This window comes from Conger conger, chromosome 18 (genome assembly GCF_963514075.1).
Source record: "Conger conger chromosome 18, fConCon1.1, whole genome shotgun sequence".
Taxonomy (NCBI): Eukaryota; Metazoa; Chordata; class Actinopteri; order Anguilliformes; family Congridae; genus Conger; species Conger conger.
Genome location: NC_083777.1, coordinates 5,927,669 through 5,954,335, shown reverse-complemented (window position 1 = coordinate 5,954,335; position 26,667 = coordinate 5,927,669). Strand labels below are relative to the sequence as shown.

Genomic DNA, 26,667 nt, shown 5'->3' with positions numbered 1-26,667 from the left:
AGCATTTCACAGAATTAATCTAATCTAACATTGTTGTAGATTAATTACAACATACAACAGTGTTGCAGGACAGCATTTAAAATACATTTTAAGATCTATGGATTTTTGCACTTTGTTTTCCTTAAAACATACACTCAAAACTGATGCTCCATGTCATGTAAATTCACATATGGGATGAACTAATTTAGCGTTATACTGAATCAAGGGTAATCCATCAGTGCAACCGATTAAAATATCACCATGGGAATGACTATCATCAAACAACACAACATTGTACACTATTACAATGATTCTATGGATGTTAAGTTCACATATTAAATCTAGCCATTTATAGGAAGGTAATCATATCCCATATCTAGGTTACAGTCATATCTTCCCTCAGATGTGGAAACCGACAGTATGCATCTGAGCCCTTGATTACAGAACTGGGCCATGGAGATGCAAAGTCACTAGAAAGGACAAGAAGCTGCACAAGAAGCTGGAACAAGCTGATGAGACTGAAATGTGTTTACGCACCAGCTCAAACCTTCCCCCACAATGATGTTTAACTGTTCAACCAGCAATCCTAATGTTCCAGGGATCAATCACGTAGCCAGGAATATTAAAGATTCAGGACAGTATCTCAGAATTAAGTAAACAAAACTTCAGTGAAGCAAATAGATCAGCGGTCGATGGGGGCTTTACTCTGACACAATAGAACTGACACAAAGGTACAGACCCCGCCCTGTTCTGCGGCATTGTGGTTTTGTTGTTTTGATTTTTTTTTTGCAGTCTTGGCACTGTTTCCTTTGTGCACATCCTGTGATCACTCTTGCTTGCTAAAGAGGGGGCTGGACCAGAGAATGAGGATAATTAGGGTAGTAATGAGGGGGTAGCTTTGAAGGGCTGCTAGACTCTGTCAGAAGGGTGAACAGACTACAGTGATGCCTGGCTCTCCGGTGGACCCAGCGAAAACGTAAAGCAGGGCCTACACATCTGGTTCTGCTTAAAGGTGTCAGGTCCCGTCAGTCAAGTTCAAGATTAAAAAGACCAGGAAAGAGCTTTCTTTTGGCTTCCTTCTCCCAGAAACATTCTACATCCCCAGCCCCCGTGAATGAAGCAGAGGTCCTTATAACATACCACAGAAAATTCAATTTTACTTTTCCGCTCCATGCTTCCGAGACCATGGCAAATTTCATTACACAGTTATGACAAATGAAATTATTTCAGAAAGATAGTCTTTCCCCCAAAATTTCTGCAAAATCAACATTTATAAAATCAACATGTGAACTGGATAAAAGCAGATATTCTTTTCATAGTCTACATTCTGGTACACTTGTTAATATAAGTGCATCACACAGAATAAACTTATTTAAATGTTGAGAAATCAAAGATAAACCCCAATATTATCCCCTGATTTCAGATTGTGTCATTCTCATCGTGTACCACAATACTGGCCTTACATTTTGCAAAGAAATTCTATAGGGACTACACTTTCTTCGGTTTTGTGCCATTGCTTGAGTTTAGTATACATTTTTTATTGGCTCAAGCTTTTGTGTATCATGAAGGATATTTTAGAGCATTTGTGGTCTAACGCAAGATATTAACCTTCAAGTTACCGCTAAGCAACTTGTACTTCAAACATTATGCCTCCAGTGGCTGTTTTCTCTGGTCCTGGTTCTCTTCTCAATTAAAGGCAATATAAAGTCATAATTTGTCTTAAATATAGCTTTTAAAAGGGAGACAGGGATATGATACCAGTTTCTCTAAGAGTACACTGTGCAAGTGTGGCATAAAGGAACTGAAGTGGGACAAGATGGTGAAACAGTGAACAGTTTCAATAGTCTGATGCCCATTGAAATCTCATGTAAAATCAAGTTACATCGACAGGTCAATAAAGCCTCATTGGCCATATTTTAATCCTCAATCCTGCGATAGTAAGGTTTCTGACAGTATTTACTCTAAGCTTGAGAAGCAATAACCATTGGTCAACTTTTGGTCAGAACATTTTCGGAAAATGTCAAGTTTTAGAACATTTTCATCATATAAATCTATATAAATTATATAAATATAAAGAGTTCTTTTTACTGGACCCTGTGTTGTCTGATTAAGTGCTTAATGCCGTCTCTACTTCTAACTGCTTCTAACAGTGAAGTAAACAATGAAGCATCCTTTGCAGAAGCAAGTTTCACAATGCGTGACCGGAACAACATTTCATTTTGAAAAAGTAATTGAAGGGATGGCAGTAAAGTTGATGTATAACTAAGGAGAGGATGAACAAAGGAAGGACGTACTTTTTATGTCATTAACAATGAAAATAGCATAAATAAAAAGATTGTTTTTGATGGAAAGGCAATAGTAAAGTTGCTAAAGAAACGTTTCTAAATATTACATATTGTTGCTGTACTCAAGCAGATTGAGATGAGAGTATTTCAGGTCTGTTTTTGCTTCGTCCAGGAGGGATTTGGCAATGTGCATGGTTTTCTCATACGGATGCTGTTAGACTAGTGTGGACTTATTGTGATGTGTATGACCTCCCACATCTCAGCAAATGTAACCAGCTCACAGAAATGCGAGGATGCGACTCCATATCTAGGGAAGGTTTCTTTTATTTTGTGGATTACAGCTGTAGACATTATGGTGTGAAGCTTGTCCAGCTTGAAGCATGTGCTGTAGCACTCAACGGTAAACATGTAGTCTTCATTGTTCCATGTAAAGAGATCTGTTGCCACAAGCTGTCAGGGATCATAGATTCCGCGATGTTCGACGGGCAGCGTTTCAGACAGGTGGAACATTTTCCAACAATATCCTCGATCCGCTTACACGTCCTTCGCCAAAACAGTATGTTACGGTCTATGTTTGCATTTCTCCTTACCCATGTGACCAGTGGAGATTAATCCTGCATCGCTCCTCTGAATGAGGTTCTCTTTTCTGAAGACAATACCATGGGTTCACAGTCCATACTTATGCTACGTGAACTTGGAATGTTGGTCATGCTCTTTATATCAGTTTCATCAGGTGATGCAGCATGGTATTGGCATCTGAGAGGCGGGGTGTGAACAAGTGTAGTTCACTTAGCACAGGGGTCTGCCACCCTGGTCCTGCAGGTCTTCGTTTTCACCTTAAAATCAGCACTGAATTTGAGGCAATGTTCAGTTAGCCACCTGCTAACTAACAGCTACAATGGTGCTCATCTCTCACGTAAATGTTCTTCTGCTGTACGACCATATACAAAAATATCATCTTTGTACATCGATCTTCTGCTGGAGCTCATCTTGAGCCAATATGTGCCCAAAGGGTAGGTGATGGGATATACAGTATCCAAACAGTGCTGCATGTTGGTAGCTTAGATGACTCCAGTTTTATAACCCAGTAGTCTGAGCTAGCATCCAGTACAGTGTAGAAGCATTCCTGCTAGCTCAGTTGTGATGTCATCTAGTGACTGTAGATGGTATTTGATCCCAGTCCCTGAGCCCCGGACACAAGTTTGCCTGTGCAATGCCCCTCCACCACCACCAGCACGTTTACCCAATGCATTTGTATTGTGAGTTTGGCGATAATGGCAGATTGCTGCATTCCCTGAAATTCAGTGGGTAGCAGGGGCGCACAAGGACCCGACCAGAGCATGCCTACTCTGTTGATCTGGTATCTGGTACATTATAACAGATTATACAGTGATTTATTGGTTCACAGCAGTGACACATTTTCAATATACCACTCCTGTGTGTTCTAATGCTTGATTACAGTCTTATTTCAAGTATGACTCCGCGGCAAAGCAGCCAGAATTTGCAAGCACGCTGCCTCCGCTTCCACGTGATTCGGAAACTATCCGATGCGGGTCTTGATTTGCGAGAGAGATTTGTGTCCGTAAGCAGGCAGAAGTGCGAGAGCTTTTAGGGTGACAGAAACTTGGAAACGTGTGGACCAGAGAAAGCAGAGCAGCGCCTCTCCAAAGAATGAGATGAGTAGACCTATGTAATGTGATCCCAAGAATGTTGGACAGTTTTTCAGTGCTTGCACAATGGGTATGTTCAAATAAACAAAAACAAATAAAAACTAACTCTTGTTTGGTAGACCAACGCCCATTAGCTGTGAAAAAATGTCTATATACCAGTGGTATTACCAGCGTAATTATTGCTTATTTACAACACCGATAATGAATCTTCATGTGCTCAACTCTTTCACCAGTCTCAGAGATGTAGACAGGTGAAAGAGACATCCTCCTTCTTTTCCAAGGCATGGTGATCTAGAGCAGTCAAAGCCTCCATGATTTCTGCCATTTGGTAGCAAACACATGAACACATCATCTGGCTGTTGAGCGCTTTCACAGCGAGCATGACATGATTGACCAGCGCTGGGAAGAGGCGAAAGAGCTGAATACACTGCAGAGGTGATGAAGAATACCAAAGGACAGGGAAAGGACAGACGATTTGGCAGGCAGAGCCACAACAATGTTCAGGGAGCGGCTGCTGCAGGGAACATGCAGTTCTTATTGACCTCAAACACTCTTTTTTTTTTGCACTCCCTGCTTACATTACATTACAGTTATTTAGTGGATGCTTTTATTCAAAGCCAAACCTCACAGGAGCAATGTGGGTTTAAGGGCGTTGCTCAAGGGCCCAACAGCTGCACTGATCTTATTGTGGCTACTCTGGGGCTACCAGGTCCCAGTCAAGCACCTTAGCCACAAGGCTACACAGAAGGCTGCCCCATAATGCATCAAGTAGGCTTTCCTTGTTGGCTACCCTTTAGCAAAAGCCATTAAGCTCACTCACTCACTTGTCTAACTTCGTATCATTTCCAGTTTTTCTTAATTGTGTAACTTGCTTGCATTTTGCAGTTATCACTCTGTATTAATGTTATATTTCTGATACCATCCATCCATACCCAGTTGACTAGACTTTGTTGTATGGTACATATGACAGTTCCTCCCATTTCAGACACTGAAGTCATAAACTCTGTAACTGTTGTAGCTGGCATCTTGGTCACCTCTCTGACGAGTGCATCCCTCGTCTGGTTGCTTAGTATGAACTTCCGATCTTGGCTGTTTTTTTTTTGTTGTTACAATACCCTGGGTTTTTTCCCCCCATTGTGTTACAATGCTCTGAAAAAGATCCAAAGATTTGACAAGTTTTTTATAAGACTGTCTAGTTTTTTCTGCCTGAGAACGTAATCTTGAAGTTCCAGAGACCTTGGTCTTCAGGACATCAGGCAAAAGGATTGAGTACACTTACAAGCTTTTATTTGTAGTTATCTGGAGATATCTGAACACTTTAATTCCATTTTGACTTGGAGAATTACTTTATAGGAGTAGAAATTATTTTTAAAAACATTTTCGTGTGACTTTGCAACACAGCAAAATTAGAGATAATTAATGGGAGATGAAACCCCATTAATTAGTTTCATTTCACCTGTTGTTACAGGGGTAATCATTTTCCCTTTAAGTCCCTCAAAGAGTGGCAACCACATTCACCCAGTGAAGCAGCTACAAGTTGATAAATTACCACTGACAAGTCCTAAAACATCAAAACAGCTACCGACAAAGAAATAAAAATGAAATAATATGTAACTCACAGGTGGTAGCGTTCAACAAAGTGCCACATTCTTACATAATTCATACATTTCCTGGGCAGATTTAATATATTTGACTTTGCTTGAAGAGGACCCACTGAGTCAGATTTCTCCTTTGGTTAAGCTGGACGTTCACTGGCAGGACCAGGACAGCCGCAGCTGCAGAGCATAACATAAACCTGAGAGATGAGGGGAAACCCAATACTGTTTGGAGTGAGAGAGCCATTCACTAAGATTTTTTGTTCGCCACAAATCTCCCCCTGCACCTCTCAAAGCTTCGGCGATCGGCGGACGAGAGCGCAGAGGGAGGGAAACAGAGAGGACTGTGGGAAGAGGGGCGGCCTGCTTCTCAGCGCTGCTCCTTGTGAAAGATATCAGAAGTCAGACGCGGTTGCCCTGTTTTTGCTGAAGGAAAAGGCACCCACTTGGAAGTGTTGAAACTGCAGGGGTGGTTATCATGGGCACTGAAGCCTGCTGAAGTACCTTGAAGTGAAAGTGGAAGGCTGGCTCTGACCACTGCAAAACTTCACAGTAGGTGGTTTCCACACTCAACACAGCAAAAAATCTTAGCACTGGAAAAATGGTAATGACGATTGGTTTACACAGTGGAAATGCATAAACCAAGCAGATCTGTTGTTGTTATTGCATTTTTGGATTAAGAAGTAAAGATTCAATAAAAATACAAGCTAGACATTCATCAACTAGATCATTTTAAAAACATGTATTCATATCTACAGATGGCTGCATGCTTTGGACGCTTATGTGGTGGTGAAAGCTCTTACACTTCTACTGTAGCTGCATGCTGAAAAAACTACTCCAGGAATACCGAGTCGCTGGGGACACGACATTAACTCAAATAGGGGTTCTGACATCCACACTCTGTTCCAGAGGACAGAGTTCAAAGCGCACACTGGAGCACTGGGGAACTAGCGGGACCAGACAGAGGGTCACCCCACGTCCCTGAGGGCAGGGAGCCCTCAGACTGCCAGGTGAAATCTCCACGTCCGTAGATCCCTCTGCCATCCCGCCCAGTCACGATCCCGGGGAGGCCTGTGACCGCTATTAACAATATACATAATTGTGGCAATTCTTCAAAAAGAGGAGGGAAAAAAAAAGAAAAGAAATCATCACATTCCTTTGGTGTTCTCATCAATAACCCCTGACAGCCTGGGAGTCAAATTAAGGAGATGAAACTCGTCTGCCCGTAATGAAGGAGGCATGTTTCAGCCCCGGGATCTGGAAACTTGACTTTGTGCAAAACCCCCGAGGGTGACAGAGCCTAAGCCCGGCTCTCTGGGGGAGCTGTACTCCTCTGGAAGACGCGAGACACCCTTGCTCTTCTGTCAGCGCTGCGCGAGGCTCATTTGAAGCCAAAACATCAGTGTGCCTGTTTTAGGATGTACACTACCCCCTCAAAATCTGCGCTCAAAACGGCACCAAAAAATTCCAAGGAAAACATTGTTTATTTTAAATTAAGCATGGTTATGAATGAACATTCACATGAGATTTGACGTACACTGACAACCATATTGCAAACACATGTAATGACATATTCAGCTAGTTAGTAGTAAACACTTTAGGTATGTCAACAGTTTAATGGTAATGATAAAGACCATGTGCGCGGACTGGTAACTGATGGTCATTTAGGAGTCCTGTAGTCTTTTTGCGGCCAGACCGCTTCTTGGTCAACAGGAAATTAAGCCAAAGGGCCTGCAATGCCAAAAACATATTTGGTAAAATGTTTTATTCATGTGAACTGCTGGGGTGTTCTTTTCATTATATGTTTAATTAAATTTAACGGAAAGAAACATAATGTTGAGATTTAATTTTGACATTCGAGTTTAGTTGTTACCACTGGTTTGTAGATTCTCACATGTAATGTTCTCGCATGTAGTGCTTATACTTTATATAAGTTACCACATCTATATGCTGTTTGTTGTTCTTGTGGTCATACAATGGGGCAGCTTGTAGCTTAGTGGCTAAGGTACATGTCTGGAATGATAAGATCCACACAGCCGTTGGGCCCTTGAGCAAGGCCCTTGACCCTGCATTGCTCCAGGGGGGGATTGTCCCTCCCCTACGGTCTAATCAACGGTAAGTCACTTTGTTATTTGCTGACACTTTTATCCAAATGATTTATTGCCATTACAATGGGTGAATTTACTGGAGAAACACGGCCAAAAGTTCCCCTGTTCACTGGTCCATAACTCTACAACGGCATAGGACATTCAGGGTTATTTCATTTTAAATCAGACAAAAGGCGGGTGTAAAGGTATCGTTGTCTCACACCTTTTCTATGATTTTCCGTTAAGCTATCCAGTGTAAAATATAAAATATAACATCTTAATCTTATTTTGACATCCATGCACAGTTCATCTTTGTAAAATTAGATGTGTACAAGCTTGATATGTGCACGTAAGCTAGCAAACTAGCTACACTAGTTTAAACAAGACCGAAATACTGATACCTAGGCAACCAAGCCAAAACTGTAATGCTGATACTGGCAATCCATTTATTAACTGTCAAGTTTGAAATATATCACTCCCATATTTAATGTCAAATTAAGGAAACACAACGAAGCTGACAAGCTATGTTCAAAAGCCATTATGCAGCCCTGAATTAGCAGGCTAACGTTAAAGGAATCCTCACCTTACCTTGCTATAAGTACTGGAGGCCATTTTACATTTTACAGACTGCTGGTTTGAGGTTTCAAGATTTGATGCATTTGAGCGAAGACCTCTTATTACAGTGCCTTGTTACAGTTTTTGTCAAAGATTGTTAGTGTTTCAGAATGAATTATTTTTGAGTGTTTCTAATTTCAGGTTCTTTGTGCTGATTGCATGTTAATTATTTCCAAGCTTCTCAGGGGCACACTGGGAACATCCAAAGGAGTAGAACCATTTCCAAAGTCCCAAAGTGCTTGTTTTGGAAAGACTGGTGGTCACAATCCACTTGCTCCGTCCATTCTGTTTTGTTTGTGTTTGCACACATTTTCTTCCCAACAGGGATAAATTACAGGAAATAGCCATTAAATGGATTTCCACTGAAGCATTTAGGGGCTAAATTCAATTTAGACATTATTGGATCTAGTGCTTTGTTGATCTGCTGATAGCACAAGGCATAGCTTTTCACAATTTCAAAATAACTGCACTGCTGTTCCGGAAAAAAAGGATCAAAATGATTATTGATTTAAACACGTTGCCCTCAACAGCTTTGGCTCCCCGATCATGTAGAGAATGCCCGTTAGCAGAAGCACAACTGGAGCAGAGATAGAATCAAACGTGAATACTGAATACTCCCCTGCTATAGTTTTACTGTGGTCTGACCAATTCAGCAACATTTTTCTAACGGAGATCAAAAATTGTACATATGCAGTCTAATCTTAACAAAACAAACCCTTTGAGAAGAAATTGGAGCCGTCAGGTCATCTTACTTCCCTTATTGAGATACAATGTTGGAGGTCAGAGGCTAGTGCAAATTAAAATAGGTTTTTATTGAATGGCTGACCGAGGGTTCAGTCAGACGAGACTAAAGATATGTAGATTCATGTGATAAGTGTACTCTGTTTGGGTCATACATTTCCAGAATGCTAAATTCAACTCAATTCTTTCTCTCTGTAGCACAGCATTAGGAATATACTGTGATGTGAAAAAGTACTTCCTCTTTCAATTATATGGTTTCACATATTAGGCCGTAAGTAAGTGTAGATACCTGTGTGAGACTCATAACATTTTAATTTGTTATTATTTATTCAATCAAAAATTAGTCAACATGCAGAAGCCATATGTGGAAAAAATAAGTGCACCCTTACTGTTACTGCTAATACAACAACAAAGAAGGTCATTTGTCAGTTGCTGAAAATCAAGTGCATACGATCATTCGATCATTCGGAAGTGCAAACACCTGTACTGTATGTATGAGCAGAAGATAGATATTGTGTTAAAGAAACCTAATGTGTACAGAAGGTGTACAGAAGGGATTTACATTCATGGTTGGATGGTCAACAATCTAGAATGATCTGTACAAATATTCACCAAGATCAGATGATATGCTCAGATAAAGATCCCCAAGGCTACATCCAGGAATCTACTGGCCTCTGGCAATGTAGTAAATGTGGGAGTTCATGACTCCAAAACTTGGAAATGGCTGAGAAAATGCCTTTTTCCTGAAAGGAAACATGGGAGCCTCCATGTAATGTTCAACAAAAACCGAGCACCGTCTAACACCTGAAGAACCTCATGTCAGCCTTCACGCATGGTGAGGGATTGTCTATTTTTAAATGTAGCATTTGCATATCATTAGTGAGGGGAAATATAGTCATGTAAGGTATGATGGCACATAAAAGTAAAGGTTGTTGCACAAACCGTTTGTTTTTGTTTTGATGGATCATTTTCAGAAAACTGTTCAGTACACACAGGCAGACATTCTAGGAAATGCACTCCCATTATATTACACTATTTACCCCCTTACAAAGCTTCACACTCTCTCTGACACTCCACTACCTTTGATCATACAGTCCAACAAAACTACATTTTATTTGTTTTGCCAAATCATCGGAATTGTGAAATCATGCTGTCTAGCCATTTTACAAGAAGGCTTTTTATGAAAATAATTATTTTTGCTCTTTTACACTTTCAGTTCTCCAGTTGGCATAAAAAACACTTGAGGATTACTTTAATGCTTCAGGTGTTTGTGTTTTACTATACTCACAGCTTACCATAGCTTAACAAAGTCCCACATGAGGATGGATTGTCAATATAAGTGCCACTTTAGTCAGCTGTGTGTGTGAGTGCATATGTGTGTACATGTAGTAAAAACAGTGGAAAATGCGATTATGCTGCATAATTTAATACAAGCGGTATTGACACTTCAAGTACTAAATGCCACTCAAATATTTTGAAATATGCCTTCTCATGTTTCTCTTTTCACAAAACAACATCTGCTGGAAACTCACATCTATCACTTGCAAAGAACTACAGCTACACTTGGCACGCAAGAGCTGAAAAAAAAAAACATACAAACCTTTTTGATCAAAGACAATTTTGTGTTGTGATTGCATGAATATAATTTACTGGAGGAGTAAATAAATAATAAATGTAATTTTACAATTCATTTCAGCCATATCTTTTCAAGATATGTAAACTGTCCTTATCAATCACAGTATGGGCTTCAATTGTACTGAACCTCGAATGCTACCAGTCTTAACATTTAAGGCAGGACATATTTTTGGAACCTGTGTTTCATTGGGGGTCACATGTTTAACATGCTAATATTGAAGTGAATCTGAACAAATTAAACTAAATTCAGCTTCCTTCAGTACACTTTAACTATAGATGGCAAAACCATGGCCTCTGAAAAGCACACATACGGTACGGAAACGGTCAAGATCACTTTTTGTAAAGCATCTGGAGAAATTTAACAAAACTACAAGCGTTTAAGGCTGACAGGAAGTTTACAGGGTGGACAGCTTGATTCCCCCATGTGATAAACACGGTGGTGTTTCTGCACAACCCCACAACAGCTTTCACTTGAAAAAAGCCTGAACGATCACGCAAAAGCTGAGAATGCAAACAAGTTACTGCTGTTTAAAACGAGGGTCCAAAGGTCACCTCAACTAGAACTAAACTCCTCTCACTGGACAATTTCCTTTGAATTTGTCTTCTGAACAGGAAATGGCTTATTATAAACATCCCTAAAATTCATTTCTGCAATGCAGAATTTGAAGGTTGAAGCTATGAACGAAGTCACTGGACCTGGCCAGTCCATGGTATGGCTTCTCTCAAGGTTTGGGGAAGGAAGGAGGGAGACAGAGCGAAAGATAGATGAAAAGAGAGATGGAAGATGGGGGAGGAGAAGAGAAATGGCCTGTGATCACGAGGTGCCAATCCCACAAGGCTTCAGAGCAAGCTTTGGCAGGGGCTCCCTGAAGGGCAAAAGTTACACGACTGTTCTTTCCCTTTGCAGAAGGTCATGTAAAATTCAAAGTCAGTTCCAATTGAACAAATCACACCAATCATTTACAATGTCCATCTCTTAAAGCAAAGATGAAAAGCACGGAGACACGTATTCTGCACCCGAGATCAAAAAGAACATTTATGCTGAACAGTAAGTTAACAAAGTGGTTAAAGTGTATCCACAGTTGTTATGTTGTGGCATCCATGGTCTTGCGCAGTGACCAGACACTGAACGAGGAGTGTCCTTGGGGAAAAGGGGCAAACCGCAGTGCGATAAAGGCGGGCCTACTTATGACCGCTTAATCTACAGACAGCTGCAGACAGTCATATAGAGCAGAGGTCAGAAGGCAGCCCGTGTTAAGCAGAAGCGATAAAGGCCAATGATTTAAATCTGTTTCCCCCACCCGCCAATGGTCAAACCGTGGTGTCTGATTTCTCCTGGGCCCTTGAGGCACATCACAAGGGCCAGGAGCATGGATTGTTCCTGCTGCTGTTGCAAACGTGCTTGCAGCTTTGCATCCTGGGAGTGGCACTGCAGTCTTTTCCTTACTGCATTGAATTTGGGATGAACTGTATTTAAACTGTAGCAAAATTTTGCTTTACAATCCTTACTGCAATGGTTGGCTAGTGGAGTCAGTGTTTGCTTCAATGTGAAATTTTTCCTTGATATACTTCCAGATAAAGTACTCTCCACTAAACAATTGCAAAATAAAAACCCTGGTTTTGTTTTTGAATCATGTTCCAGTGTTTTCATAATCAATTAAACGGTACTGTGTGACTTGCATGAGAACTTTAAAATAAATACAAGGGGTTCTTGTTGTTGTATGAAAATGCATTCTGTGAAGGCTTTCCATTGTAAATCAGATGGCTGGCCTTGCTATTAGATCATCTGATTTGAAGTACGCAAGCTGTTTATGCTACGAGAATAAAGCAATGGCACCTGCTCAAAAATAGCAGGTTTTGCCAGGACAACCAAAGGAAATAAATGTTTTCCATCAATTGTATTAGATTATTCATTATTACTTAATTTCCGGACACAGACATTTTTTCATGGATTAATTTAGAGTTTGTCTACAATTTTTTTTTTAAATGCAGCACATTGACCAGTAAGGCAAAAGATATTTCAGTCCTGGATTGGCTGAAGATCCATGACCAATGCACTTTCACTTCCTGATGAAAACACTCCTTTGTTTAATTATTATTTCCAGATGCAGAGTCACCTATCTATACTGTATTTTCTCATATGATTCAATTTACTATATCAATAAAATCCTGACTGGATTCAAACAAACAAAGGGCCAGTTTCACAGAATAAACCTAGTCCTAGATTAAATTAAATTTTTTATGTTTATTCTCCATACCAATCTTGATTTAGTCCAGGACTAAATTTAATATGTGTCTGTGAAGACTGCTTAAGGCATCTTGAGCCAGATTAAGAATTGCCACCGAGCCAAACCTGGCAAATACTGGCTCTTCAAGAACAGGAAGCTCGGAGTGGTACTTACTGAAAAACAACAATGTGCTGGTGAAACCTGATTAGTAATCGCTAATGTTGTTCATTTAATGTAGTCAATGCCCATTTTGGTAGTTTTGTCCATTTTTTAAATGTACTGTTCGATAGGGTAGTTGGATTCACTTCAATTTGTCAGTCAACTTGTCAATCTGCATTTCTAGCAATGGCTGTCTCTATTGGGACAATATTTCCCCCCGATAGATAATTACCCTTCTGTATTTGAATCCCAAATCGAATCTTTTTTGCACTGTACCTGCTAAATTCCAGAGAAGTAAATAAAATAAAATAAAGTAATTCAAAGTAAAGGTACAATACGTAAGATTTTTGTGCTTAAACATTGTTACAAAACCATTGTAAATCCCTTCCTATCATTGAAAAAGGCTCACTGACATGTTGACTTTATAGTCCTTAAATTCGGGGTTTCAAAATATGCAGTTGATAGGCCGGCACTATGTACCAAAACATTGTATAACTGTACAGTAATTCAAGCTCATTGGTACAACTGGTACAGCCAATGACGTTTCAATGTCAGCGCGTTCACAGAGAAGGGGGTGGGATAAACAGTTTTGTGGTCTGAGCGTATTTGTTGCTGCAATTCCTCTCTTGACCTTCAGAAGTCAAAAATTACCTATTGTACCTTTAACTCTAGATTAATTTGGTGCCTTATCTCAATAAGGGCTAATTTCCTCACACATTCCCAATATGGAGGCAAGAAGAATTGCAAGAGTTTTTTTGATTGACAATCATGCTTCCAATGGCCAAAGCAACAGAAAGTTTTGTTGCATGTGTAACCAAAATGGTCAAGGCAGTCAATCAAAAAATGCAGCACTCCCTCATGCACCAAAACTTGAGAAAGACTGACAAATACAATAAGATTAGCTTGGAGAGCTCTCAGATTTTCAACATATTCTCTGCCCCAGTTCCTCATAGAGGGCCATTCTGTTTCGAGACTGTAGGGAGTCGAACACCTCTCTCTGGGCAGTTCCAATTAGGCATATCAGTAATGACAACATTACTGATTATTGGCGCCACCCTAACTTTGGCTCCCCTCAGCACCACACTATTTATCCAAGCATAACATCCTGCCGAAGAACAGGCCAAAATGATATCTGATCAATTCCGTGGCATAAGCTCAAGATCACTGTTTGCCATAGCGCTACAACAGAGAGCTTCAGCACAGAGATACATCATCTGTGCTTTATTAGAAACAACCACCCAGACTCAAAGAATACTTTCAGAACCAAAGGGAAGAGATAAATATGCACGAGATAATGATCTGTTCATATTTTGCATTCTAGTTGTCTTCGGAAACTGTCAAGAGCTCAGAGCTGGCCACCTTCAACTCAAGACGAGAATACGTTTCTTAGCTACAGGACAGATAAATGAATGAATAAATACATAAAACTGGACCCTTCAGCACTCGAGGGAGTCGTGCTGATGTCCTGGCGGTCCTGCCCAGAATGGGGAGCTGATAAGCGCACTCCAAAGCACATCCGTAGGAACATGACTTCTCTCCAGATAAATGCTATAATACACTTTCACACTATCTACCGTGCACATCATGTACATTCAAACATGGCATGTGGGTGGCTTCAGAAAGCCTCATTTTTAATTATTCATTTTTAAATCATTAGCAGCTGCTATTGCTATTTTACTTCACCTTTCCCCCACCATGTTTTATTTGAACCAATTCCCAGCAGTTCTGATCTGGCAGTCTTTCTTACCTCGACTTCCCTCAAAAGAAAGTTCAAAGAAACATAGATATCACATGCTTATAAAACATATTTTCTGTTCAAAATAAAATCATTCTTTGATAAAAATCAACTGCGATGTATGAGACAGATGAAGGAATTTACCTTCAAATGAACTCATTTTAACCTCAGCCAAATGCCGCTCCACTCTATGCGGAGCTTCAGCTCTGAAACAAGGCAGCAGCTGCCAGTGGCTGCCTCCCATTAACACTTCAGAGTCAAGCTTGCTTAGCAGTCAAGAATGCTAAATGGTTGGCATTTATATAGCGTCTTTATCCAAAGTGCTGATGCTTGTCATTCAAAACATTCACACACACACTCACACCAATGGCAGTTGGCTGCCATGTAAGGCACCTACCAGTTCGTCAGGAGCATTTGGGAGTTAGGTGTCTTGCTCAGGGACAATTTGACACACCTGCTCTTACCACCTGAGCCTACTAAGAAACTACTTGCTTGGTTTATCTAAGGCACAGAGCCCTCGTTCTCTATAAACTACCTAAATCATTTGAACGGGATATGATTGACAACAATTGCCCAGACACTGCCGCCCAACTGCACAGGCCAATAGCCACAACCTGCCCTGCATCAGCCAAACCAATGACAGTGATACAAAAGGGAGAAGACAATTTAGGCTGGAAGCATACACTGGAACAGGTAAACCCAGGAAACAATGCTATCAAGATCTGTCAGCCATTTGAATGTCCAATAAGAGGGGCATTCATTTCAATCTATAGCCAATTATTAGTTAATTCATATGATTAATTACAAGGGAAATCTAGCCGGCTAGTAATATTAATATGTTGCTCCCCACCTTATTATAGTGAGCACAGTAGCTATATGTTTGCGTCGGTTGGCTCTCCCACTGAAAACAGCAATGTTTCAACCTCAAAATCTCACCCGTTTCAAAACCAATCTTAATGCTATTTCACAGGCCTACTAAAATGCCAACAGGCTTGCCAACAACCATTTATGTGTTACAGATACCCTTAAAAACTAGCATAAAAAAAAGACTGTAGTTGCTGTCAGAGGTCTTTTCAGGTTTCAGCAAATACAAAGAAAAAGTCCCACCCCAAATAATGGCATCACTCACACACAACTCCAATTAAACTTTTTCCACTTGCACTGATACGGTAAAAAAATAAACAAAAATGCGACCAGTAAATGTAATCATTGCCAATGGCTTCTCAAGAGTTACAGGCCCCAGTAGTATAACCCATGGCTTGGAACATATGTGAATTAACACCACTAGTATAGGTGCCAAGTTAGAAGTATAGTTTAATTCATGAGGGTGCAGAATCTGTGATGCAGCTTGCAGCTGAAATGTTTTTCTTTAACAACCGTAAATTTGTTTGAAAGATTTGTCTGTGTAATATTGTAATTTTGTCTTCACAATGGTTTAGGCTGCAGTACAGATTACAGAGTAGATTTGTCTAATTACACAACAAAACACCACAAGACAGAGAAGAACACTTGGTTTTGACAAAGTGAAATTAAATAAGTCATACCAGTTCTATATAATGAAATAAATTATGATCATTGGGTGGAGCTGCCCAGTAATGATCAGTGTCATTAACCAGAAAGAAACCGGGGGAAATTGGTGCCCCGTGTGAGGGCGCTGCTGCTGGGAGGGCAGGAACAGTGCACTCTGCATGTGTGTCTGATCTCCTACCTGTTATTGTGATGTTGCTGTAGATACTGGAGAGCTGCTCCTTCAGGAGAACCAGCTGCATCTGGGCCGCCTTCTCTCTCTGAAGCTCCAGCATCATCTCTGGGTGGTTGGCCAGCTTGCAGCCCTTCTGCTTGTCCAAGGCGATGTCACTCCTCACAATATCTGCAGAAGCAATGGGGTGACATCAGGCTTGGGTTTACCCACACCGTGAAATATTTTACTTTAAAAAAATAAAGAACAATTGCTATAGTGAATTAAGCAAGGGAAATTTATATTCTCAAACCCCCCCACCACACTATGCATTTGAGAACCCCTGCCCAAGAGGTATTGAGGTTTCGGGGATGCAAAGACGGCACTTCTCTTTTAATGATATATTACTGTATTCATCCAAAGTTTTTAGACTTATCTTTTTGACTTATTGGTCTTTTGCTTCTGTAGGCTATCCACTTAGAGGTTTGATGGTTATTTTTGGTTTGTCACGAGATGCTCTTCTGCATACCACTGTTGTAATGTGCGGTTATTTGCATTACTGACACCTTCCTGTCAGTTTCGACCAGTCTAGCCCTTTTCCTCAGACCTCTCTCATTAACAATGCATTTTTGCCTGCAGAACTGCTGCTCACTGGATGTTTTTTGTTTTTCACTCCGTTCTCTGCAAACTCTAGAGACTGTTGTGTGTGAAAACTGCGGGAGACCAGCAGTTTCTGAGATACACAAACCACCAACAATCACTCCACGGTCAAAGTCACTTAGATCTTCCCCATTCTGACATTTGGTCTGAAAAACAGTTGAACCTCTTGACCATGTCTGCATGCTTTTATACATTAGCTGCCACGTGATTGGCTGATTAAATATTTGACATTAACAAGCTAGTGTACAGGTCTAGCTAATAAAGTGCTCACAGTGTATATTATATATAATAATATATTGCGAATAATTAAACATTTTTACATTTCCTGGAAACAGGTACAGGGTCTGTTCTATACATTTGAATTATACATTTACAGAACTATGCCCATCCTTAACTATAAGACTGTGTAAAAATGAAACGGAACAGAGAATTAGAGAATATATTCAAATGGGAGATCTTAATAGAATATCAGACATGGCATTTAAACACAGTGTTTGAAAGTACTAACCCTGGCAATGAACCAAAGTTGCCTATTATGTCTAGGAGACGTTGATGAAATATTTTATGGGAATTGCAAAATCTAAATCAGAATGTGGAAGTACGACAGAATTCATAACTTACAAAAACAGAGAACGTTATTTTTGGCTTGATTATTACCACAAAAACAAAAGTAACAACATACAGATTATGTGTGTGGTGAACTAAGAGTAAAGAATGTTTTCTTTGAAACAAAACAACCAAGGATGCTAAATATTTTCCCCTGCAAAACCAGAACAGTTAAAATATCTTATTTGTTCTCGACAGAACTCCCATCCTGTTCTGGCGTTCATTCGAAGGGCACAGACTGCTCTCAGGACTAGATCTGATTGAGTTGTGTTTGTGTGTGTGTGTGTGTGTGTTACTGTGGCTCGGACTCCTGTGCGGTGATTGGTCACATTGTTGCCTAGGAAGGGTGGCTTCCAGTTAGCAGGGAAACTACTGTCAGCCAGTTACAACAGTAACAACTCAACTGAAGTAGCAACTCTCCTTCTTGGTGGCCCATCCTATTCAGGCAATGCTCTTGTGTGCTGATGGGCTCAACACTATCAAATAGGGATTGAGCCAGTGCCGACTGTGGCCAGCAGGTCCTGTGGGGAAGGGAGGAATGCCAATCTAGAATGATCTCCATGCAATTCCTGCACCATCAACCCCTTCTGGTTAATGGACTACTCACAGTCAGCACAAGCTACATATGAAGTGTGCTCCTCAGAACTGACCCTGTAAGCTTGAATTGACCTGAGCACGGAAAAGCAGCAGCAGCAGCAGCAGCAAGGTATCCCATATCTCAGAGAAGTGCACAGGCCTGCCTCAGCTCTTCAGAATGGACAAAGTGAGCTACAACCCTGTAATTGTATAATGAGTAAAACTGGACAATGCAATTGGCTTACAATGCATTGTTCACCTGGTAGAAAGAAAAATGGAAAGAAAATGCAATTAAACAAGACCTTTATTTGTATAGTGCCTTATAGGGCAGCCTGTAGTGTGGTTAAGGTACATGACTGGGACCCACAAGGTCGGTGGTTCGATCCCCGGTGTAGATCCGCACAGCCGTTGGGCCCTTGAGCAAGGCCCTTAACCCTGCATTGCTCCAGGGGAGGATTGTCTCCTGCTTAGTCCAATCAACTGTACGTCGCTCTGGATAAAACGTCTGCAAAATGCCATTAATGTAATGTAATGTACAAAGCATTCCTACTAAAGTGCCTCATAGTGTCCTCTCAAACTGCTGCAGTGATGGCAAGGGCCTATTGTTACATGCAGAGATGCCATATCGACTGGGAAATATAAAAATAATAATGTAATTTGTGATAGCAGCTTTAAACACATATTAAGGGAAATTAATGCAGAGAACGCACATTCAACAACTTGGTCGACAAAGAGAAAAATGATAATCTGAGTACAGGCCCAATCATGCTCGACATAACCCTTCCACATGCGTTATTCGAGAGGCGATGCTCCAATAAACTCTGACTGTAATGAAACTGGACGCCCACCGCCTATCTGAACTGACGCACAGGCCCCAACCCCTTAATTAACTGGATAGAGTTACGAGGTCCACTGAGTGCTACCTGGCTGAAACTCACAATGCAAGCGCTTCGTCTGTGTCAGGAGGCTGCAGCGAATGATCTGAACATTGATGACACTGCAAATCAAGAAACATTTCAGGAGGTAACGCAGTTCCCCCCGATAAGAGATCAAAAGTTTGAGAAGATCCTGAGTGTATGGAAAGTTCTGTCCAAACTGGAGATTGGTGGAGATTCCATCATTTCAAACACACCAGGAGATTCAGTGCCTCAATATGAAAAAACATGCTATCTTATCCAAAATGGCTATAACACACTTAACATGAAAGTTGCCAAACAACAGTCTCATGCTGGTGGATCTATAATTGTGCAGACAGTCATCCCATGGAAGTCACTGGGTCCAATCTTGCTTGTGGTTGTATATGGCCGAGGAATAAGGAGGTAAGAGCAGGTGCACATGATGTAACCATATGCACCATACAAACAACAAAATGCTTTTGCTTTTTTTCATGAACCCCAGGATGAAGTCAAATGCCTTGGCCTCCAAAATCACCAGATCTAAACATCAACCTTTGTGGGATATTCTGGATCACTCTTGGAGCATTTCTGGAGAGCAAAGTAGATTTCTATCTACTTCATTCCTAAAAAGAACTGGAGGCTTTCCTTCTTGAAGGATGATCCAAACTCCCACTACACACAATTCAGAACTTGTATGACAGCATTCCAAAATGGATGGACAGTGTTCTAAAGGGTGGTCATCCTTATTATTTACTGGTTATTCATTCATGTAAAAATGAATAAATATATAAATACAAAAGGGTAAATATGGAAATATCTACGTATATCTATATACATTTATCATACATTTATACATACATTTACCTGCACAGCCATTTAAATCAGGCTGGTGCATTTTACCAAGCAACCAAATGCATTGCCTGGGTTCTACAGTGTAATGTTTATTAGTGTTGCAAGGAATTTTAAAAACAATTCCAAATGTTAAGTAAATGACAAAGGCCTTCCCATAAAGGATGCTCTAATTCCTGGGTGACATATGCCACGTCCAAAATTGTTGCAAACCCTAGATCAATCCCTGGTATACTGAGGAAGCATTGCTTACCATCCTCATAGTTCTTCAGATAGTAGTCTGGGCCTGGGCCTCTGAATTTAGCCAAATTCTTCAGGTTGTGGAACTGAAGAAAATCTGTTCTCTTGCTTCCAAATCTCAGGTAGGCTGGTGAGAGTCCTCGAGCAAGTGTCACCAGACGTTTGGAGCTGGAGGGAACAGGATGAGAGAAACTCAATGGTAGAACACATAGACACACACAGACACACACAGACACACACAGACAGGCACACACACACCACTGGTTTATTAGGTACAACAGCTAATTAATGCAAATATCTAAATCAGCCAATCAATGCATATCATCGGAATGGGGAAGAAATGTCAAATAACTTTGACCGTGGAATGATTGTTGAGGTCAGTGGGGGTGATTTCAGTCTCTTATGCACTGCAGGTCCCCTTAGATTTCCATGTTCAACAGTCTGTAAGGTTTGCAGAGAATAGTGCAAAAACTAAAAAAAGATCCAGTAAGCAGCAGTTCATGGGCGAAAACAGCTTGTTAAGATCAGAATAGTCAGACTGGTTCATGCTGTCAGGAAGGCAACAGCAACTTAAATAACCACACTTCACAATAATGGCAGTATTTCTGAACACACAACAGATCAAAACCTGAAATGGAGGGGCTACAGCACAGGTTCCACTCCTGTAAACTAAGAAACTTAGGCCACAGCACAGAAAACTGGGCAGTCGGAAAAACATTTTCTAGTCTGACAGATCTCAATCAAATCTGGACATGCAGACGGTAGGGTCAGAATTTGGTGTAAACAACATGAACCCATGGATCCATCCTGCCTTGTGTCAATGGTTCAGGCTGGCGGTGGTGATGGTGGTGTAATAGTGTGGGGAATGCCCCTTTATAAAAACTGAGAATTGTTTAAATGCCACCAGAGTATTGTTACCGACCATATGCATCCCATTATGGCCAGTCTATCCATCTCCTGATAGCTACTTCCAGCAGGATAACAAGCCCCGTCACAAAGCGCACATCACAAGCCGATCCCACGAACATGACCATGAGTTCAGAGTACTCCACAGTCACCAGACCTCAATCCAACAGAGCACCTTTAGGATGTGGTAGAACAGGAGATTCGCACCAGGAATGTGCAGCAAATCTGCAGCAACGGCATGATGCCATCTTGACAATGCCAGAATCTCGAGCATTGAGCATTCCAGCACCTTCCTGATTCCATGCCACAAAGAATTCAGGCTGTTGTGGGGTCCTACCCAGTACTATAAAATTAGCTTTATAGTGTACCTAATAAAATGATCACACACGCACGCACACACACACACACACACACACACACACACACTATAAACACAAAAGTGACACATTTTTGGTGATTTGGGCTCTGTACACCAGCATATTGGATTTTAAATAAATAAATGAATATGGTTTAAGTGCAGACAGTCAGCTAAGCTCTAACTTGACAGTATTTACGTCCATATCAGGTGATCTGTGGAGGAATTACATTCCTTTTTGCACACAATCCTTCATGTCATACATAACTGGACATTTAGCTGCTCAGCTGCTTCTAGTCTTTGCATCATTAGCTCATGCATAAGAAAGTTAACAGAAGGTCTAGAGGAGATTCTAGGTGTAGAATTTACATTTGGAGACTGATGCTGTCCCTCTCAACATGATGACCAATTAAGTTTCAATGCCATAAGGCTGAAAAAAAAATTTGAATAAATTGACCAACACATAGCCAAAACATTACGCGTTTCAAAGGTGTGAAACTGTTTGGTATATTGTTAAGAAGCACCTGTGAGTTCAGTGAGAGAAAATGACCTGTAGACCACAGATGACCACAGTAGGGTATGACTGATGGTTACTTTGAGTGAACAAAAATTACTTTCTATCAGCATGGCAAGCCACTAAATAATGTGGAATACATTTAGAAAAATGTAGTCTTGCCAGTGGGGACAACATTACCAGAAAAAAACATATTTTTCATTCCATCCACAATTCCAGCATTAATTTGATCAGGTTCATAAATGGCCACAACACTTTTGTTGTCTGAAAAAACTAAAATAATAACAATAGTGTATATATACATATATATATATATATAAGATAGCATTTGCCAATCCATTTGCTTCACCAAGAAAAAATAAAAACACCCTATGCAGCTTTGGAAAGAGAATTGCCCTTATGTTAAACATACTTTCATTTAACAATTCTGAAATGGCCTGTTCACCTGCATTTGGAGAGAGCGATTCGGTGCCCATCTGTAATACTGAATCCGACTCCGGTCGTTCTCATGCAACACGAATGTTTATCTGTGCATCTGGCGATTTCAAGAGTCAGATTCAATCCAACTAATGAATGTTCTCCGTCATTTTGAATAAGAGCATACACTTGCTAGGCCTACTGCATTTTCTGTGTGATATCTATACGGCTTTAAAAAATATTTATTTGATGAATAATAACGCACGTACTAAGGCCTCGTCGTATGTAGGATCTATTCGCCATGTTCCTCTGAAACATGTGACTATGCGTCTATATACGTTGTATTGTCTATAGCCGTTAAAATATGACACCCCTATTTACTCAACAAAATTAATTAATTATATACATTTAATCAATAAAATAATATTATAGTCTATTTATTCAATAATAATACTCTGTTACATGAATTTTATAGAGTGGATACGGTGTAACATTTTTACGGCATATTTTACACCCCGGCATATCGACCACACACTGCCGCGATATTTCGTTTCTTAACCCGATGAAAAAATAGGCCAGTTTTTAGATTTTTCTATAAACAGGTTTATATATTTTTTTAAAGTTCGCACCTTTGCAGAATCTGAAATTATGAGTAAGTTTTCTACTTATAGCCTACTAAAACCGAAATACCATCCAAGGTATATTTTTTGCTAGGCCAGTAGTGTAAAAAGAATGTACAAACTCTCACCATCTGCTCGAGTTAAAAGCTAACCAGCAAGCTGCTTCACATTCTAATGAGGATGCGCTAATTCCAGAATCTGACAAAATTCTGAGGCTGGTGCAGTTATGAAGATTTTCTGCCACGCATGCTGGGCATCGGATGCAGGACGTCGGCGTGACCTTTGTGTGAAGCGATAACACTGACGCCTGGAGTACTCCCTCTGCAGGTCACGCTGCAAGGTCACCCGTGATTCACAAAAGCAGGGAAATATATAGAAATCAAGTAAAGGTTAATGAGTGAAGGGCAATAACTTTAGACTTTTCACGCTTTGTTTAATACTTGCAAAAATGTAACATATTATACATGTATGTTATAAATATTATTTAGTTGAAAGTTCCAGAACTGTAAATAGCCTACACTAAAAGAATGCGAGTACAAATAAAGAAAATCGAGTTCACGGCCATGCAGAGTGGAGCCTTATTTCTGACAACACGTGTATCATTAGGAGAATAATTGTGGGGACAATAGTCCGCTCTCCAAACTGGAATGAAATTGGAGGAAAAGCCGGTATTTCTGAGCCTACTATTTCTTAGAAATGCAACCAAGTGAGATTCGCTGCAACAGTATTTTTCTCCAGATCACTTGGTGAAATGGGGTCAATATGCAGTTGGACATCTTATAATGGAAAAGATTTCTATTTTTATGGAAATATAGGCTAATAGTCATTATGTTCAAGACTACATTGTCCTGTTGTAAAGCTTTAAAAAGATAGGCATCTTTATAAACCTATTAATAGTGATTGGGAGCGCAATTTAAAAAGAAATACAAGCGGATAAACTACTGATATCTTTAATGATTTTAATAAATCATACTTATGAATAGCTTATCGTGTCTACTGATTTTAGTAATGCATATATCGAAGTTACATAATTTGTAGAAACATAATTTGTTAGAAACTACATTACCATTATTAGCTATTTAGTTGATAAAACGCTAAATAAAATAATTTGCAGATGTCCTACATAGGTGGTTAAGAAGTAAAAACACTTGGGCCTACTTGTAAAAATGTGAATCTAACTCTGCCATCGCTGCAATGTAATTTTCCCTTCCTAGCAGGAAACTGCATTTGCATCCAGATTTTACTAGCTAGTCCCCTGTAACCTTTATTTTCGCAGGAGAAGCATTAGGCTGTCGGCATAAATGGCGGGAACCATCAAGCATTTAAAGGCTTTATATATATATGATGCTTTTGTTCAACACAGCATTTAGCAGAACTAGTGTAAATACAGCTTGAGTGAATTGAACGCATTGCGACGATGTATGTATTCAGCTCTAAACAAAGCATACGGGACCGGTGGTTGGAATTAAACCATGTGAACTATAATATATGTAGGTGGATACAAAACGGTAAAATAATTCGAGAACGTTACTAATAGTCTTGCCGAACCCCATGAAGAGGCAACGATCTACCGCTCGGCAATATTCTGGGTACAAATAATAAGGGAAAATTGCCTGAGAACATGTCGCAATGCCCTCTGACGCATTAACTGCGCATGTTACAAGGAAATGTACATACATACTCGTTATTAAATTGTCTATATTAACAAATTAGGAAAACGAAGCACATTATTTACTCACCGAAAGAGACGTTTAACTAAACATTTGCATCGTGCAGCCAATATATCTCGCTTTTGCCTGCGCATTTCGTTAAATAAAAATTGTAATAACTTTAAGCGTAAACCGATTGGAACGTTTGATTTGGTCATTTCGGAACGAACTAAAGACACATTTTGTAGATTGGGATATACTGTATATCAAAGAATCTCGACAGCATTGCAATTGGCTGCACGTTTGAATCTATTCACTTCCAGGTCGTGATTTACAGGCGTTTTCCATCATTCACACCAAATCTCCGTTCTTTAGCCTTAGCCGCTTGTAATAGTTTTGATCTCTTTTGAAACGATCTATCGAATAAACAATCAAATCAATTATCATAAACGATATTTAAGTTCAAAGGTCATACCCCCCCTCCTACAAGCTGCGGGTTTTCGTTCCATTCCCAAATGCAAAGCTTATGCCACAAGCGCTTCGGGAGGAACCTAATGGTGGTGAAAGTAGCCTGTGCTACTCCATATAGCCTACGTGCCAAAACTTGTGGTTTCTATAGTTCACGTATGCATTAATAATAATATTATTATTATTATTTACTAGTATTAGCTATTATTAATATTGCCGAGGCATAACGTTGTGGCAAAAACAGCCATCAATCTAGGCTACTCACGGATGCCCTGTTGTCAGCATCGATTACATTTTCGCTAGAACGTGTCCACAACCAAGAACTTTAGGCTACATATACATTTGCATTATTCCACATGGCGATAGAATTCTATCGTCAGTGCGTCACTGAAATTTGTGATTTTAAAATACCACACAGAAAACGTAGCTATATCATCAAGAAAACTCAAGTAGAAAATTAGTTTAAAACGGAAATCTGATAAATTAGGACGCATTTTAAAATGTCCCCCAAGGACAATTTCGTGCCTGCTCTGCAAATTTGTCACATTTATTGCAGAAGCGAAAGAAAGAACAGTCCGTTCTGTCTATTTAAAAATTTCAGCCAACATGTTTTCACTATTCGAATCAACCAAAAAATGTTTAGGCTACTGTCTAACCTTTCCCCAGTTGCATGGAGTCCATCTTCAACCATGAATAAACATCATGTTTGTTTTGTTATTAAAAACGAAATCAAATATTAGCTTCATAACAACAGATTTGCAAAGCGTAAAGAACAGATGAATCAATGCTAAATACCTTAGGAAGTCCAGCCATCCGTCTTTAATGATAGAAGGATCCAACTGTAAGGAAAGGAAGTTCTCATTTAAAATCTTAACTGGACTCCGCGTGTTCACATCTAGAAGAATTAGCGTCCTTTCCATAAAACCTCGTCTTTTCCCTCCAGCTACAGGTCTCCTGTATGTAGCAGCTGTAGATATCAAGGGCTGCACCATCAACGCAATGGATGCCAACCACAAAGAAGAGCCGAAGATGGGGAAGAGGTAACGATGCGGCATCTTCATCCACCGAACACCGGGCGGAGCTCTGCGACCGATACCCTGCTGTGTGGCTTTAGAAAAAAAAAAGTGAGGAAAAAAGCTACCTTAAGTCCGAATGTCCCTATCCGTGAGCGAGGATATCTGTTTATATCTTCCTTTCTGTTTCTCTCCCTTTCCCCCCCTAGAGTTTTGGAGTTGGTGAGGGAAACGCACGCCCCGGGCCAGCCTCTTAGTTTGCTGGTGCCAGGAGCAGTGCAGACCGAGCACCGCCCCTCTCGGAGAAACAGCGCTCGTTCTTAAAGGTAAGGTGGCTCACATTTAACCCTGGGGGATTTGGAGGAGGAAGATTGTATGATCAGGACAACCATTACTCATGTACGGGGAGCCAGGATAAATGCGCATTGCGCAGCGTAATGATCAGGTTTCCAACCCTGCCCAGGCCGTAGTGTTTTACGACATTCTGACAG

General features: G+C 40.3%; 1 protein-coding gene across 1 annotated transcript in view; it reads right to left on the bottom strand.

Moving 5' to 3' along the window:
- The window catches only part of hpse2 (heparanase 2), a 99,508-nt gene extending 73,290 nt beyond the window's left edge, over positions 1 to 26,218 (bottom strand). The window contains exons 1-3 of the mRNA XM_061228803.1: positions 25,959 to 26,218; positions 20,248 to 20,402; positions 16,438 to 16,599 (exon numbers count right to left, since the gene is read on the bottom strand). Of these exons, the coding sequence (XP_061084787.1) occupies positions 16,438 to 16,599; positions 20,248 to 20,402; positions 25,959 to 26,218 (577 nt within the window). The remainder of the gene's footprint in view (positions 1 to 16,437; positions 16,600 to 20,247; positions 20,403 to 25,958) is intronic.
- Positions 26,219 to 26,667: the final 449 nt, after the last annotated feature.